Source organism: Copadichromis virginalis, unplaced genomic scaffold (genome assembly GCF_057382275.1).
Source record: "Copadichromis virginalis isolate Kocher_CV1m ecotype Utaka unplaced genomic scaffold, C_Virginalis_male_GT1.1 unmapped_scaffold_1, whole genome shotgun sequence".
Taxonomy (NCBI): domain Eukaryota; kingdom Metazoa; phylum Chordata; class Actinopteri; order Cichliformes; family Cichlidae; genus Copadichromis; species Copadichromis virginalis.
Window position 1 is genome coordinate 870,301 of NW_028188589.1, and position 17,633 is coordinate 887,933.

At 41.8% G+C, this 17,633-nt stretch overlaps 1 protein-coding gene across 1 annotated transcript; it reads left to right on the forward strand.

The window, feature by feature from the left end:
- Window positions 1–5,298: 5,298 nt before the first annotated feature.
- LOC146679463 (protein NLRC3-like) lies at window positions 5,299–12,100 on the forward strand. Its single transcript, XM_085450204.1, has 5 exons — window positions 5,299–5,457; window positions 5,542–5,643; window positions 7,888–7,966; window positions 9,943–10,147; window positions 10,302–12,100. Exons 1-5 carry the CDS (start codon window positions 5,369–5,371, stop codon window positions 12,098–12,100), a joined length of 2,274 nt encoding a protein of 757 aa, XP_085306330.1. The 5' UTR covers window positions 5,299–5,368.
- Window positions 12,101–17,633: the final 5,533 nt, after the last annotated feature.

Below are 17,633 nucleotides of genomic sequence, written 5' to 3' on the forward strand. Positions count from 1 at the left end.
AATAAACTAGTCCTTAAATAACTTTGAGTTACACAGTGGCAAATGTAATAGAGAAAGACACAGGGCCACCTGAAATCTGTCGTCCTATCTGATTCAAAACCAACATGTAGGAGAATCTGGAATCTTTGATTTTGAGTTAAAAATAAAATATGGGTAAAATGCAGAAATGTTTTTACTAACATGTACTAACAGAGACTTGGAGGAGAGAGACCTAATGTTTAATAATCCACATTTCACTGTTTTACTCTTTGGTTCAGATGTGGATACTGTATTGTTCTTTCTTTGTGATTGTTTATGTTTAAGTTGTTTGTTGCTGGTTTTTAGTTTGTTTTTTGTCTGTTTGGAAGCTGACACAGTCTCTATGGAGATGGGTTTTTGGGGGGTAGCAGGAGGAGAGAAGCTGCAGAGAGGCGTGTAAGACTGCAACTCTGCTTCCTGGTCCCAACTCTGGATAGTCATATTTTGGGGGGTTTAATAAACTACTACTGCATGATGTAAAGCTGAAGTATTACACGGCTTTATGAACCTCCTGTTATCCTGGTAGACGAGTACAGCAATAAATCTTTTACTTGAACATCTTCTGGCTCCAATAAGCTTTGAAATGTGACCATGAAGTTAGAGACACACTGACTGAAACCCACAGCTGTGACTGTGGATCACATCCACACACAGTGTAGCTGCTGTCTCTGTGTGAGGTCTGTGTATATATGTACATATTTATGCTTATATTCATATTCTCTTATTCCCCTTTATTTGATATCCTAATTCTGTGCTGTGTAAAGATTTGTCGGTGTTCTGCTGCTACAAACTGGATTTCCTGGAGGATAAACATGAGGGATTCATAAAGTTCTATCTCTCTGTTAAAATCCCCCAAAATAAATGAAATGTGAATTTCAGGCAGACGTGTTTTTAAAAGAGTCTCTTTAATGGAAAAATGTGTTTTTAAAACCAGCCAATAGGAGCGTCTGTGGATATCAGCTGAGGCTGAACTCAGGAACACCATCACATATAAATACACAGAATTAAATCACTAGATAAAAGACGTCATTAAATAAGGATCGAATCAACATGTCAGAGGTCAAAGGTCAGTCAGAAGAGGTGTGGTTAAACACTGGCAGTGCAGCGACCTAATGCAGTTTGGTTACCACCACGGGAAAAGCCCCGCCCCCTCTGAGCCTCCGCTGTGTCCTCAGCACATCCAGGAGCAGCAGGTCAGAGGGGGCGGGGCCATGTCAGGACTTATTTTAAGTAAAATTTAAAGTGGAGCGACGGCAGGAGTCACACAGCAGTAACCAGCTCTGTCTGCCAGGGTCAAAGGTCAAACAAGTCCTGCAGCTGACCCACACACAGACTTACACTGATCCACAGAGAGTGATGAATCCACACATCACTCGGCTGGAGGAAGCTGGGTTTCCACACCGTCCAATCAGAAACCAGTGTTGACGCTGAGACCCGTCTCTGTAACAGGAAGTCCATGAACAGGCAGACCCTCTGCAGCAGGCTGACCTGTGACCTCTGAGACAGAGGGAGGAGTTTGTGTCAGCAGGGGGCGCTGCAGCATCGCCTGAGAGCTTTAAGAACAACAGCAATAAACAGGAAGTGAAAGTCACACTTCTGTTGGTGTGCGTTATCAGCAGACCCCACCCTCTGCAGGAAGCTGAGATAAGAAGCAGCCAATCACAGAGCAGAGAGCATGTGACTTCCTGTTCCTGCTGTTACTGTGACAACAGCTCCTGGGACAGAGAGCAGCTTTCTAAAGAGGAAAGATGCTGCTGTCACCCCCGGGTGTCATGTGACCCGCCTGATGTACCGATTTAAGACTGTAAGAACAATAATAACAACATGTTTTAGTCAGGTGATCCATGCAGAGCAGATCCATGTGACCAAACACAGCTGGATCACATGTTTCCTCTCCTGGAAACAGAAAGCCTTCATGTATAAAGGCTCATGTACCCACTGAGCCCTGCTCTCAGATCTGTGAGGCTTTAACAAACAACAGTTTAAAGTCATGTTTAGCATCTTCTGTCAGTGTGGAAGGTCACACACTTTCCTGAGTGTTGAACCCTGAACTACTAGCTGTTCATGTCAGCCTGGACATAAATACAGACCTGCCTGCTGTCATAGACCCCAGCACTCACATGTTACTTATAAGTGACTCATATGTATGCATGTATATATTGTGTATATTGTGCTATTTCTTACTTAGTGTGTTGTGTCTTTGTTCCTGTTTGTGCTGCAGCACTGTAACCTAAATAATTTCCCCTGGGGATCAAAAAAGTATTCTGATTGTGATTAAATGAAAGCAGTCAGAGCAGAGGACGGTGATGTAAGGAATGGGATTTTAATCAGCCAGTCTCCTTTAACTCTCAGCATCACAAAGTAATGTGGTAACATCTGGACTGATGTGTTTACTGTCAGCTAGTTTAAATGCTGTAGGCTGCAGCCGCTGCTCTAACACTATAACTGTAACAGGGCTCAGTGCTGCTTCTAACAGTCTGAGCTGCTTCAGGCTTTATTTGTGAGGAGCACAGCAGCTTACAAACACGTGGCTGGGCCTGGACCCAAAGGAGTGTTTGTTAAAGCCTGCAGTGAATCCAGCAGCAGAATGATGGAAATGCAACACAGCAATGATGAAGAGGAGCAGCATTAAAGCCAAAGTCCAGTTCATACAGTTAGGTCCATAAATCAAATAAGGGAAAATAAAATGTTGTTGGATGCACCTGTCTGCACCCTTAATGCTCTCTGGTCGCTATGGTAACGCGTAAACATTTCTTTCAAAATAAGACACACGACTACAACACGGGAAAAGACCCAGGGAAACGAAGTTAACGATAAAAACCCTGAAAACCATTGTTGGATTTATATTTTATCATTGTCATTGTTATTGGGGAATATCTAACCATATATGCTTAGAGGTGTAGAACCAATTGTGTAATGATAGTAGTCTTTAAAGACTTTGTGTGACTCCAGAGTGTTCTGGCATTCACACCCACGTCCTGGGATCATGGGAGAGGTGCTACCTTCTTATTGTTTTGTGGTAGGATGTCTGTTTTAGTCTAAGTGCCTTTTGTTTAGATGAACTGCTGGACTTCCAGACCAGCAGGTTTAGGGAAGTCGTTTATGGGTCACACACACACACACACACACACACACACACACACACACACACACACACACACACACACACACACACACACACACCTACATAACATACAGACTGGTACCTTTGTTCACGTGTATGTTAATGAACCTATGTATGTTCATGTAACCTCAATAAAAGAGCAGTGTTACGAGGGAACGGACGAGAGCGACTGTGGTCAAGCGAAGGAACGGCATTGGTCCAGTTCTCTCCCGTGCACGAGAAACAGAAAGAACTACTCGTGTCTTGGGTGAACCCATTGTGAGATCTAGCCCCACGCTATCATGTGATTTCCTGTGATCAAATGTCCCAGGATGTGAGTGGGCGTTAAGACGTCCATGTCCCTCTTCAAGCAACTTAAAGAAGTCCAGACGCTTTTCTTTCCAAGCTCCTTCAACAACATCATTCATAGAACAGCTTCCAGCTTCTTTTGCTCGGCTACAGTTTGGATGGATTTGCATTTAAAGATGCAACAAGACTAAAATGGTTAGGGTCAGGAGGTCAAAGGTCAGAGCTCCTGTGGGTCTGAGGGCGGCCTCACGCTGGAGAAGGATGAAGGAGTCTGACCTGAGCCAGTGTTTGACATGAACACATCAGCACTGCTGTCAGTGAGCCTAACGACAGCCGTTAGCATCATTTCAGTGTTTCAGTCATAAAAACACTTCCTGTCTCTGTGGTGGTTACAGTGACATCATGCAGTTTGTGCTTTGACCTCCAGAGGGCGACAAATCAGCACAGACAGAGAGCTCCATTCAAACTTTGCTGCCATCAGGAATAATTCTTCAAATATAATCATCAGTGTTTGAGCAGTTATGATATCAGGGACAATCTAGACATGTGTGACAATACTGAACATGTCACATGACACACCTCAAACATCATGTGATCCACTCTCAGTCTGCACTTTCATTCATGACTTCAACAGGTTGAAATGAGCTTTGAAGAAACATCAGGTCAGTGCTGAAACATTTAAACGCTGCAGGAAGAAGAACAACAAAGTGATGACGGATGTTTGTGCTTCAAACAGGAAAACCAGCAGAAATAAATCACAGCCTGCCAGAGGTTTGGAGTTTCCGAGGTGCAACTGAACGCAGCACAGTGTCCCGATGCTCCTTATTGTCCGCAAACGTCTCTTTGGGTGTTTCCTTCCTGCTCAAAGTTTACTGTCACTTCCTGAACTTCGTGGAGTGGAGCTTGTTGTTGGTGTGTGAAGAAACTGTAAGTTTGCTTTGTTTCCTCCTTTAACAGTTTGTCTTTAGGAACTTTACTGTTTGTTCAGCTCGTGTTTGATTTCTTCACACAACAAACTGTGTGTGTTTGTATTTCCGGTCTCTCCATTAAAGTCAGTGTGTAATGTTTCCTGGCTAACATCAGCTGTGTGCAGCTTAGTTCAGCACAAATCTGCCGCTCCATAGTTCACGGTAACGGACTCACAGCTGGACCAACGAGGCCGAGTGTGTCCGCCACTCTGAGCTACGTTCGTGTTTGTGTACTTGTAGTTTGTACTTTGAGTTCACTCAGAGCCCACAGAGGACGCAGCGTACGTGATGACGTCACAGCCCTTTACCTCCTTTACTGTCACTGTGATTAATATTTACACACGAGACACCTGCAGAGCTCTGACGCTAAGCTAGCACACAGCATGCTAACACTAAGCTAACACTAAGCTAAAGCTAAGCTAACACTAAGCTAACACTAAGAGTTCTTACAGACACGAGTTAAAAAGCTGCTTTTAGTGTGTGATCAGAGTCCAGGACTGAGAGCAGCAGCAGAGCTGATGGATGATGAATTACTGGATGGAAGAAGCTTCTCATTAGCAGTGAATCAGTGTGTGTGCAGTTCTCTGCAAACTCAGCAGCAAGAATTAGTGTGAAGCTTTAACTCTGCTGATCCTCTTTGAATCCTGGATCAGCTGAAATGTTTGAAATGTTGTTCACACGTGTTGGACTGACTGAAGCTTCCAGTCACAGTGAATCAGTGTGTGTCAGTGAATGCATCGTGTGTGCTTCAGGCTCCATCTAGTGGACTGATAGCAGAGCAGCTGATGGCAGCTTCCTCTGCCTCACACTGCTGTCTGACTGCATCCAGCTGACAATGAGATGAAGCAGGAAAGAAGCAGCTGATATTTGGACAGCACACATGATGAAAGGAGGATTTCAGCTGATGTGCACATGAATGATTTGTGTTTCCTCTGCAGGTAGAAAGTGTGTGTGAGCTGAATTGAGCAGCATGGATCAGTGTGAGGACAGAGAGGAGGGAGTCCCTCCCTCTAAAAGCACTCTGTGTGGGGAACATGAGAGCCAGACCAAAGCTCAGAGGTGAGATGACCATCTCTAACTGTCCATGACTCTTCTCCATGTCACAGCTCAGCACTCACATCACTGCTCCATCATTATTCACAGGAACCAGCCTGGACCTCCACCCAGCTCTGTGTCCTTACAGAGTGACCGGTCTAAAGGTGGTCTCGTTAATTTTAAAGTCCAGCCTGTGTCTGCTGCAGAGAGGTGAGCTGTTAGCAACATGAGCTCTTTGATTAAACTGCTTGATGTTGTTGGATATAAACTACAAACACGTCGTTCCCTCAGTCCCATTTAAACTGTCTTTTAAAACAAGCCTTTGGTTTCTAAACAACTGAAAACCCACTTCAGCAAACAGGAAGTGATCAGAGCGTCCGTCCACTTCCTGTCAGGCCCTGCAAACATTTCATATTGAAGAAAAGTAGCTGACATCTCACATTTTTACTCCACCACATTCAACCATTTTGACATTTTAGGCCACAGCATGAAACTCTTGTCACATGACTCCTGTTATGTTATAGAGTCATGTGACCACCAGGGAGTGATTTGTATGGATGAAACACATTCAAATCAATCTGATTCATCAATGGAAACATTTTTGGTGTAAATGCAGCAACACTGAAAACGCTGAAGATAAAAACACAACAGATGAAATATGAACAAATCGAGGCTTTGAATACACGTGTGTGTGTTTGAGACACAGAGATAAATGGATTGTGTGTCTGTCCTATTGCTGCGTGAGGGTTTTATTGTAGATTTTGTGCGTGTACACGTTTGACCACGAAGGTGTTGAAAGGGCGTAAAACAGTTGGAGGCACCAGAGTGAACACTAGTGCTGTCAGTAGATTAAAAATGACTAATTAATGACACAATCTTCTGTCATTAATCCTGATTAATCACAATTACTTGATCAATAGCTGCAGTTACATTTTTCCAACTTTATATTTAAGCCTGTAACAGACGTTTACACCATATAATGAAGTCAATGCAGAATAAACACAAAGAATGTTAAACGCTTCAATTCAAAGAGACTTTGAATAGTTTTCAGTCTTTAACTCAGCTTCTCTGCTGTAAATACAACTTTGTAACAAACATATATACTAAAAGCTAAGTGTGCACTAATATATAATCATATATAATCTATATTACTGCTGTTAATGAAAATGTTTAATCAGACTCATCACAGGGTTACTGTGGATTCATTTGGATTAATCACCATTTAACATCATTTTTAATGTAAACGAATCAAATTTCATTTCATGAGCAAACAGACTCGAGAGAAAAGGGCAAATTTACACACTTAACATGTTTATTGAACATGTAAACATTGATTAACCTCCTGAATGAGCCGACCCCCCCAGGGACAGTCCTGCATGCTAATGATGGGCTCTGCTCTGTACCTGCAGGATTCTGTCAGCCACAAACTCCTCAGCTGATCCTGAATCTGAGCCCATCTGTCAAACAATCATTTTCTTCACAGGTCTGTGGAGGTGGCACTGATCCTGCAGCAGTCTAACACTCTCTGTCACTCTTCTTCAAGTCTTTGACACGAGGAACCAAAACTATGTTATTAACAACACTAACAGGTCTGCAGTTTGTCCACTTGGCAGTTGTGTCATCAGTGCTTTGCATTGTTGTGATATTTTAAGCTGGAAGTGCTTCGGTGAAAAGAAAATTCCTTCTGTCACGATGTGCAGAATCCTTCATGTTGGTCGGCTGGTCCGTCTTGTTATTTTTTTAATACTCAAACTTTCCATCGGGAGGTCAGTGTGTGTGTTTGTCATCTTCCATATTGAGCTGATTGGTTCAGCTGCCGTCACTAACAGATGTGCTGCACATCTGCACGTGTGCAAAGGTAACTCTACTCGGACAAACTGCTCGAAGTGCGTTGATAGAAACATTTCAGGGATTTTGAGTCGTTCTGCTCTCCAGATGTGTCGTGTTAAAGGTTTTTATCATGTTAATCATGATAACAGATGAACCCCTAACCCTAACCCTACATGTTAATTTTGACAGCACTGGTAAATCCTTTTTAATGTTCTTCTGTCAGATCATTGATTAGACTCGACTCCAAATACGAGACTCAGAAAACTCAAATGAAAACTCAAATCAAAGCAATGAGAAAAGGACTTCTTGTGTTAGAATGAAAACATATGGAAGAGGTCAGGTTTCAAACACTCGATGAATCTACTGCACAGTTACATTCAGGGACCTTTGGCCTCCTGAGAGCATTAGTTGATGGTTCATCACAGTTTTCTCAAAGTTTCCTCTGAGCTTCTGCAGCATCATCACTTCCATCACTGATGAAAGAAAGTTCATAGAAAACAGAAAATATATCTTCAGAATCTGAGAGTTTAAAACTTGACAGACTTGATTCAGATGAAGTTATTTGAGCAGAAACTCCTGGATCTTTATCCTGTGTTGATCTAATCCTTCATGGTTCCTCCACAGAGTGGAGCAGCAGAGCTCAGAGGTTCCCAGTGGTCAGTCTGCCCAGCAGCATCAAACACAGCTGGACTCCATATTTATGGTCTGTACATGTACAACAACTACTTTATTATTAATAATAATGCATTTATTTATAGGTCCCTTTCAGAACACCAAGGACTCTGTGGACTAAATGACCAAAAGAAACAAACTTTGAAATCAGACAGTGCAAATGTGATCACAGGGAAACGTTTTAAACATCGAGGCTTTAAACAGAAACCAAAGTGAAACAGTTTGTAGTCGAGATCAGTGGGAATGAAGCTGAATAACTGTTTCTTCAATAACTTTGAGCTCTTAAAAAAGAAAAACTAGCTGAAAGTCTGGCTGCTCTTATGAAAAGTACAGAGAAATTATGGGTCGCTCAACACTTGTGCACAATATAAGAGTTTAAATAAATCTGAAGAATAACTCAAAGTCCTACAATCATACTGATAAAGTCATCTACAGCTAACTATCCAAGTGGATTTGTTTAAGACAGCTCCATCTGCTGGTGGCCCTCTGCAGGTGCATGAAAGGGGCGTGTTTATATTGAAAGTAGTAGAGAAAGTAAACCCCACGGGAAGGAGGAGGACTCTCAGCAGCTTCCAGCTCATATTCAGACATTTGACTTCTCACTGAAAGCAGCAAGTTTGAGTGTCTGTACCTTAGTTAGAAGAGATAACATGTCAGTAGTAATTAGAGTTGATTGAGCAATGCTGTCCTTGTAATGTAGTTTATGATTTTTATGGACAAGTCCAGTTTTTCTGTAGAGCCTCTCAAGTTGGTGACAGCAGTGGAAGTTCACGTGTAAACCAGAGCAGCAAATCAGGTCCAAATGTGTTGTTCACAGTGAGTGGGATCATCATTGGCTGCTATGTTAACCTCCTGCAGCAGGATGTCTTTGGTCAGAGAATGGATAGATCACTAAGTCATTGTTGAGTTTAGGGAGACAGTAGACAGTTGGAGGAGGTTCAGCCAGTTGACACACAGTAGATAAAATAACTGAAGGCAGGAGCAGACACCTGTATGACTTTCCACCTCTCACATAGATTATTTCCCTGGGCAGCGCCACAGGGCTGGTAGATGTAAACAAAGCTGGAGGAGAGGATTGATTCATCTGAGAAAAGTCACAGAGTTGTGTCTTGATGCTCAATCATCCAGGTACGTAAATCCCAAAAAGCTTGATTCTGTTCATCTGGATGTTTTCAGTGGGAGAAACGTTTCATCATCATCAGGTGACTTCTTCAGTCTCAGCTGACTGCAGGTTTCAATCTCATAAACAGGACATTTGTATGACTGAAACCAGCCCACTGAAGGAACAATGGGCTGGGAGGTCAGTTCATTGATCATTGGTACGCATATTGTCAGGACCATTGATCAATGGTTGTTGATCAATGGTCATGAGTCCAGTTCACAGAGAGCTGGGGAATGGCTGCAATCACAGCATGTAAGATGGTGACAGTTGTACCCTTGGGCCCCTCCTCCATTCAGAGATGGTCTTTCCTTTTCACATAAATGGCCTCCTTGACTCCGCCCTCAAACCAGCGTTCACATTTACTCAGGACCTTCTTGATGTGAAGTTCTTCTGCTTCGCTGGCTGCTGTGTCTGTGGGGATGGTGTTTGTTCTGTGTTGTAGTGTCCTGATGACGCCCAGTTTGTGCCCCAGTGGATGATGAGAGTCAAACCTTAAATACTGATCTGTATGTGTAAACAGAGTGAACCTTTAAGACCAGTTGTCTGTACGATCAACTCAGTCACCTGAAACATCTCCAAGTTTCTGGCTTTGATCATCAACCTGTTGGTAGTTCAGCTCTGAACACCAGTGAAATGTTTCTCCCACTGAAATCGCTGCATTCATATGAACAGCATCAACGTTTTGGGATCATGGAGTTGTGGACAAAGTCTCAGTTAATCAGATAAAGTCAAACCTATAATTGGTAAAGAGTTCGTGGATGATATGCCCCTTGATCGTAAAGAAGTGGATGTTGTGTGGACTAAAGTTCAGAGTGGTGGGTCATTCATAAAGTATTCTGTTCCAGCTGCTGGAGGACAACATCATCACTTTTGTGAAGAACGAGCTGAAGAAGATCCAGAAGGCTCTGAATCCAAATAAGCCCCAGTGCTTGGAGTTTCAGAGGGAGGATGATGAGCAGAGGAGAAACAGCAGAGAGGCATTTGTGAAGATCACAGTGGACTTCCTGAGGAGAATGAAGCAGGAGGAGCTGGCTGACCGTCTGCAGAGACGTAAGAGGATTTATCTAAAGATTTAAGCTGCTGGATAAATGAGACACTTGTGACACCAGTGTGTTCAGTCATTTCTCAGTGGGTCAGAAATTGTCATCAGCATTTTGTAAAATATGATTGTTAAAGTTGTATTTTTATTATTATTATTGTTCAGAACTTCCAGCTGCTGTTTGTCATCGTAACCTTAAGTCTAAGCTGAAGAAGAAGTTCCAGTGTGTGTTTGAGGGCATCGCTAAAGCAGGAAACCCAACCCTCCTGAATCAGATCTACACAGAGCTCTACATCACAGAGGGAGGGACTGCAGAGGTCAATGATGAACATGAGGTCAGACAGATTGAAACAGCATCCAGGAAACCAGACAGACCAGAAACAACCATCAGACAAGAAGACATCTTTAAAGCCTCACCTGGAAGAGATGAACCAATCAGAACAGTGCTGACAAAGGGAGTGGCTGGCATTGGGAAAACAGTCTTAACACAGAAATACAGCCTGGACTGGGCTGAAGACAAAGCCATCCAGGACATCCAGTTCATATTTCCATTCACTTTCAGAGAGCTGAATGTGCTGAAAGAGGAAAAGTTCAGCTTGGTGGGACTTGTTCATCGCTTCTTTACTGAAACCAAAGAAGCAGGAATCTGCAGCTTTGAAGACTTCCAGGTTGTGTTCATCTTTGATGGTCTGGATGAGTGTCGACTTCCTCTGGACTTCCACAAAACTACAATCCTAACTGACCCTAGAAAGTCCACCTCAGTGGATGTGCTGCTGATAAACCTCATCAGGGGGAAACTGCTTCCCTCGGCTCGCCTCTGGATAACCACACGACCTGCAGCAGCCAATCAGATCCCTCCTGACTGTGTTGGCATGGTGACAGAGGTCAGAGGGTTCACTGACCCACAGAAGGAGGAGTACTTCAGGAAGAGATTCAGAGATGAGGAGCAGGCCAGCAGGATCATCTCCCACATCAAGACATCACGAAGCCTCCACATCATGTGTCACATCCCAGTCTTCTGCTGGATCACTGCTACAGTTCTGGAGGATGTGCTGGAAACCAGAGAGGGAGGACAGCTGCCCAAGACCCTGACTGAGATGTACATCCACTTCCTGGTGGTTCAGGCCAAAGTGAAGAAGGTCAAGTATGATGGAGGAGCTGAGACAGATCCACACTGGAGTCCAGAGAGCAGGAAGATGATGGAGTCTCTGGGAAAACTGGCTTTTGATCAGCTGCAGAAAGGAAACCTGATCTTCTATGAATCAGACCTGACAGAGTGTGGCATCGATATCAGAGCAGCCTCAGTGTACTCAGGAGTGTTCACACAGATCTTTAAAGAGGAGAGAGGACTGTACCAGGACAAGGTGTTCTGCTTCATCCATCTGAGTGTTCAGGAGTTTCTGTCTGCTCTTCATGTCCATCTGACCTTCAGCAACTCTGGACTCAATCTGCTGGAAGAACAAACAACATCCAAGAAGTCTGAAACAGGAGAATCTGCAAAGAAACACTTCTACCAGAGTGCTGTGAACAAGGCCTTGCAGAGTCCAAATGGACACCTGGACTTGTTCCTCCGCTTCCTCCTGGGTCTTTCCCTGCAGACCAATCAGACTCTCCTACGAGCCCTGATGACACAGACAGGAAGTAGCTCACAGACCAATCAGGAAACAGTCCAGTACATCAAGGAGAAGCTCAGTAAGAATCTGTCTGCAGAGAAAAGCATCAATCTGATCCACTGTCTGAATGAACTGAATGATCGTTCTCTAGTGGAGGAGATCCAACAATACAGGACTTCAGGAAGTCTCTCCACAGATGAACTGTCTCCTGCTCAGTGCTCAGCTCTGACCTTCATCTTACTGTCATCAGAAGAAGATCTGGATGAGTTTGACTTCAAGAAATACTCTGCTTCAGAGAAGGCTCTTCTGAGAATGCTGCCCGTGGTCAAAGCCTCCAACAAAGCTCTGTAAGTAAACATGTTGTCATCGCTTCATTGTTAAAATCATGGGAAATAAATCAGAAATGCTGAGTTCAAAGAGCACTGTAACATTTTTTTAAAATAGTAAATTAAATGATCATCAGTCACTCGGTAAATATATGGTAGTTTTAATGTTTCACTCCAGCATTTCTAAAACACACTTTGTTCTGTAACTCTTATCAAAGGACAATCCAGACCCAGCCTATAAGAACATGAGCTCTGATGCTTCAGCCCCTCTGACAGGTTTATTATCCTCAGCTTGTTCATTTGTCTCCAACTCCAGGAGTTTGGTTGTTTTATTCTAAAGCACAAACTTCACCTGCCAGACTTCACCTACATCTTTTTCTGATGTTCATAATTTAAGTTCAAGTTTGTATCTCACTTTCAGTGCACACCCTCCCTTTTTAAATATAAATCTCTGCTGTGCTGTCATGTTTTCATCCCGTATGGAGGGAGAAACTCGGTCTTCATTACTGAAATTGCCTCTAAGGTCGTGTTTCTTGTCAGTAACCATATGTAACTGTAAGGCTTCCATAACCAGTGTTATCACAGAATTACAGTGGGTTCACTCTGGGTCCTCTACAGTTTCTTCCCACTGTCCACAGACATGCAGTTAGGTTACCTGGTGATCTAAACTTCATGCAGGTGTGAGTGAGAGTGGTTGTCTGTCCCTCTGTGGGCTTAGTGGAAGAGACTGGATGGATCTCTGCTTTGTCTTTGATATATGCTGACAGCAAACATTCTCCATGAAGTCTGCATTTCAGCTCATCTCCTTTATACACACCTTTAACAGGAAGAGTTTTATACAGCTAGTGTTTAAAATCCAGTGTTCTTCACAATACACAGGTAATGAGCATGATTATTGAATTACTAAAATTTTCTAAAATAATTGTTTTAGTTAATATTGTATGACAGTGTACACAGAATTATTAGCTCAGTAGGCAGAGTGGTCGCCCCATGATCATAAGGTCAGGGGTCGAATCCACCGAATAGTTACCTTGTGGTACCCCTGAGCAAGGTACCATCAAGGTACTATTTTACTTGTTAAGCACCTTGGCATACCCTTGGTTTTTAAGTGTGCTTTATAAATAAAGTTTATTATTATTATTATTATTATTACCATCAAGGTACCAATCATGTGCACTGGACTGGTAGCACTCATAGTCTCATAGGTTTAAATAAATTAAAAAAAAAAAAAGGGTTCAACATATAAACAAATTTAATTTGATCACATATATTGGTTTTTTTTTTTGTTTTTTTCCTTTCTCTCACAGACTGAGCAGCTGTAACGTCTCAGAGGAAGGCTGTGAAAATTTGTTGTCAGTGGTCAGCTCCCAGTCCTGTAGTCTGAGAGAGCTGGACCTGAGTACCAACAGCCTGAAGGCTTCAGCAGTAAAGCTTCTGTCTGCTGCAGTGGAGAGTCCACATGCCAAACTGAATGTTCTGAGGTCAGATCAATTTGTATTATGTTTAGTTCTGTTTATGTGTTTGATGTTTGTTTTTGTTTATGTCTTTATCCAGTTATCCTTGTTTCATAGCATTTTTATTCATTTCAAAGTTAAACAGAAGTTTTACTAACCTGCTCAGCACAAGACAATAAGCTATTGCACCTTGATTACACTTTAACAACAATCTTTATTCATGTTTTTATCTTCAGACTTAACATCTGTGAACTCTCAGAGGAAAACTGTGAAGCTCTGTCCTCAGTTCTCAGCTCACAGTCCTCTAGTCTGACAGAGCTGGACCTGAGTATCAGAAAGCTGCAGGATTCAGGAGTGAAGCTTCTGTCTGCTGGACTACAACGTTTAAACTGTAAACTGAATACTCTGAGGTCAGATCAGAAAACATTTAGTTTTTAGAATTATTAATTAAAGTTCATACATATGATGTTGTATCTTAGTATGTTTGTTTCCTTTAAAAATAGAAAGTCAACATTTAATGTTGTGAAATGTATTAACAAACTCTACATGAGTACTTGTTTTATAGATTGTCTTTTATTTTTCAGACTGGGTGGCTGTAACCTGTCAGAGAGAAGCTGTGAAGCTCTGTCCTCAGTCCTCAGCTCCCAGTCCTCCAGTCTGAGAGAGCTGGACCTGAGTAACTCTGACCTGCAGGATTCAGGAGTGAAGCTTCTGTCCGCTGGACTAAAGAGTTCACAGTGTGCAGTGGAAACTCTCAGGTCAGGATTCAAACTTTTCCACAGATGATCATTTGAAATGTGACTTATATTATTGTATAAACAGGTAACTTTTACAGCTGTCAAGTGAACTTTTATTTACATTTGAGTGGATAATTGGACTCTGAATTACTAAAAGTTGTTATAGTCATGTCTCTGTTTATTTAAAAAAATACTTCATGCACTGCCTAATTTAAAGATTTAGGCTCCTTTGGGCCCATAATATATATATTTGATTTCTTTGTGAATGAAATTAGGAGGATATTGGCGACTGCTGATTGGCTCGCTGTTTGTTTTTTATTCACAGTACTTAATTTTAAAGGCTGATTTCTCAAAATGAGATGTTTATCTTTTCTTCTACAACACGTGGAGCCACCAAATCTTCTTGCTTGATTTATTCATTACAGTTTGATTTAAAGAATATTAGACTCGTAACATAATAAATATATTTATTTCACTTCTTCTTGAGAGAAAGAAAGGGATGACTGGGTGAGCTCCAGTGGTTCATCCCAGCAGAGAGAGCGGCACACTGGGCTGCAAATGATCACAGTAGTAATGGCCATAGTTTGATAAAACAGGCAGTCTTACCCTGTAGATAATACAGGGTTCTGGTGCCGATGTGGGGGAGGGGAGTCGCCCGGTACTAACTACATACTACTAACTACCTCATCCAGATGTCTTCCCTACTAAACCTGATAAGAAGTAACTGCAGTAGCCTTATAGGTCAAATCAGTTTCACCTGTTAAAGTTAGCTCCACTATTAATTAGGGGTGGGGGAAAAAATCGATACTGTGTAGTATCGTGATATTTTGTTTGCTAATAATGTATCGATACAGGGACAGCAGAAATCGATATTTTGTTACAAACAATTTTTTCTCTGAAGTCAACATGCTCTGGAGTCAGAGCATGTTGACTTCAGAGCATGTTGATCCTTTTTCTGAGCAACAATCCTGACATTCCTTCACTGTCCAAATGTGTTTAACTTTTTTTTTTGGCAGCAATAAACATGACAGTTTACTTATTTTAATTTAAGACATGTTTAATTTTAATTAAGTTTGAAACTTTTTTATTTAATGTAAAATTATATATTTTTTTAAATTTACTTTCAAATTCTTCAGTTGCTGAAGGGGCTGCATAGTTTTCATAAATTGCATAGTTCAGAATAGCTATAATTGTACCAGATGGTTGCATTCAGTTAAGTTGGACTAGACTGTAATACAAACCGTTCAGTTTGTCAACAATAAAACTGACTGAAATGAGAGAAAGACTGAGTGTGAGACTTTGATATTAGATAAAATGAATATTGATAAAGTTTACCTTTATGTGCAGAATTTAAATATCGCAAAATATTTTAAAAAATCACAATAATATCGTATCGTGCGTTAAGTATTGTGATAATATCGTATCGCGAGTTGTATGGTGATTCCCACCTCTACTATTAATGGTGTCACTTGTTATTTCTGGGATGAGTTTAGTAGCCTGAACAGCTGCTTAAAGGAAAGTAATTAAATAATAAAAATAACCTAAGTCCGGGGGAACCTGCAAGAGCTGTTTGCACAAAGAATAATGCTCAGACTTTGAGGTTTTATCGTTTTACACAAGGTTTAAAAATGAATGTCCACAATTGAATTGCAGAAATTGTTATTGAGCTAATACTGATGTAGTTGTTATCTTTGGTAAGGAGAGGTTGGAGGAAGGATGAGCACAGTCAGGCCTAAAGATGCTCTTAATAATAATAATGGATTGCCTTTATATAGCGCTTTTCGAGACCCTCAAAGACCCTTTACAATCCCACTACAGGGAGTGCAGAATTATTAGGCAAGTTGTATTTTTGAGGAATAATTTTATTATTGAACAACAACCATGTTCTCAATGAACCCAAAAAACTCATTAATATCAAAGCTGAATGTTTTTGGAAGTAGTTTTTAGTTTGTTTTTAGTTTGAGCTATTTTAGGGGGATATCTGTGTGTGCAGGTGACTATTACTGTGCATAATTATTAGGCAACTTAACAAAAACAAATATATACCCATTTCATTTATTTATTTTTACCAGTGACACCAATATAACATCTCCACATTCACAAATATACATTTCTGACATTCAAAAACAAAACAAAAACAAATCAGCGACCAATATAGCCACCTTTCTTTGCAAGGACACTCAAAAGCCTGCCATCCATGGATTCTGTCAGTGTTTTGATCTGTTCACCATCAACATTGCGTGCAGCAGCAACCACAGCCTCCCGGACACTGTTCAGAGAGGTGTACTGTTTTCCCTCCTTGTAAATCTCACATTTGATGATGGACCACAGGTTCTCAATGGGGTTCAGATCAGGTGAACAAGGAGGCCATGTCATTAGTTTTTCTTCTTTTATACCCTTTCTTGCCAGCCACGCTGTGGAGTACTTGGACGCGTGTGATGGAGCATTGTCCTGCATGAAAATCATGTTTTTCTTGAAGGATGCAGACTTCTTCCTGTACCACTGCTTGAAGAAGGTGTCTTCCAGAAACTGGCAGTAGGACTGGGAGTTGAGCTTGACTCCATCCTCAACCCGAAAAGGCCCCACAAGCTCATCTTTGATGATACCAGCCCAAACCAGTACTCCACCTCCACCTTGCTGGCGTCTGAGTGGGACTGGAGCTCTCTGCCCTTTACCAATCCAGCCACGGGCCCATCCATCTGGCCCATCAAGACTCACTCTCATTTCATCAGTCCATAAAACCTTAGAAAAACCAGTCTTGAGATATTTCTTGGCCCAGTCTTGACGTTTCAGCTTGTGTGTCTTGTTCAGTGGTGGTCGTCTTTCAGCCTTTCTTACCTTGGCCATGTCTCTGAGTATTGCACACCTTGTGCTTTTGGGCACTCCAGTGATGTTGCAGCTCCAAAATATGGCCAAACTGGTGGCAAGTGGCATCTTGGCAGCTGCACGCTTGACTTTTCTCAGTTCATGGGCAGTTATTTTGCACCTTGGTTTTTCCACACGCTTCTTGCGACCCTGTTGACTATTTTGAATGAAACGCTTGATTGTTCGATGATCACGCTTCAGAAGCTTTGCAATTTTGAGACTGCTGCATCCCTCTGCAAGATATCTCACTATTTTTGACTTTTCTGAGCCTGTCAAGTCCTTCTTTTGACCCATTTTGCCAAAGGAAAGGACGTTACCTAATAATTATGCACACCTGATATAGGGTGTTGATGTCATTAGACCACACCCCTTCTCATTACAGAGATGCACATCACCTAATATGCTTAATTGGTAGTAGGCTTTCGAGCCTATACAGCTTGGAGTAAGACAACATGCATGAAGAGGATGATGTGGACAAAATACTCATTTGCCTAATAATTCT

Coding starts and splice junctions, on each gene's coding strand:
- LOC146679463 (XM_085450204.1), top strand. CDS start 5,369: ATGGATCAGTGTGAGGACAGAGAGGAGGGAGTCCCTCCCTCTAAAAGC. Junction 5,458..5,541: donor AGCCAGACCAAAGCTCAGAG/GTGAGATGACCA, acceptor CATTATTCACAG/GAACCAGCCTGGACCTCCAC. Junction 7,967..9,942: donor AGCTGGACTCCATATTTATG/GTCTGTACATGT, acceptor ATTCTGTTCCAG/CTGCTGGAGGACAACATCAT.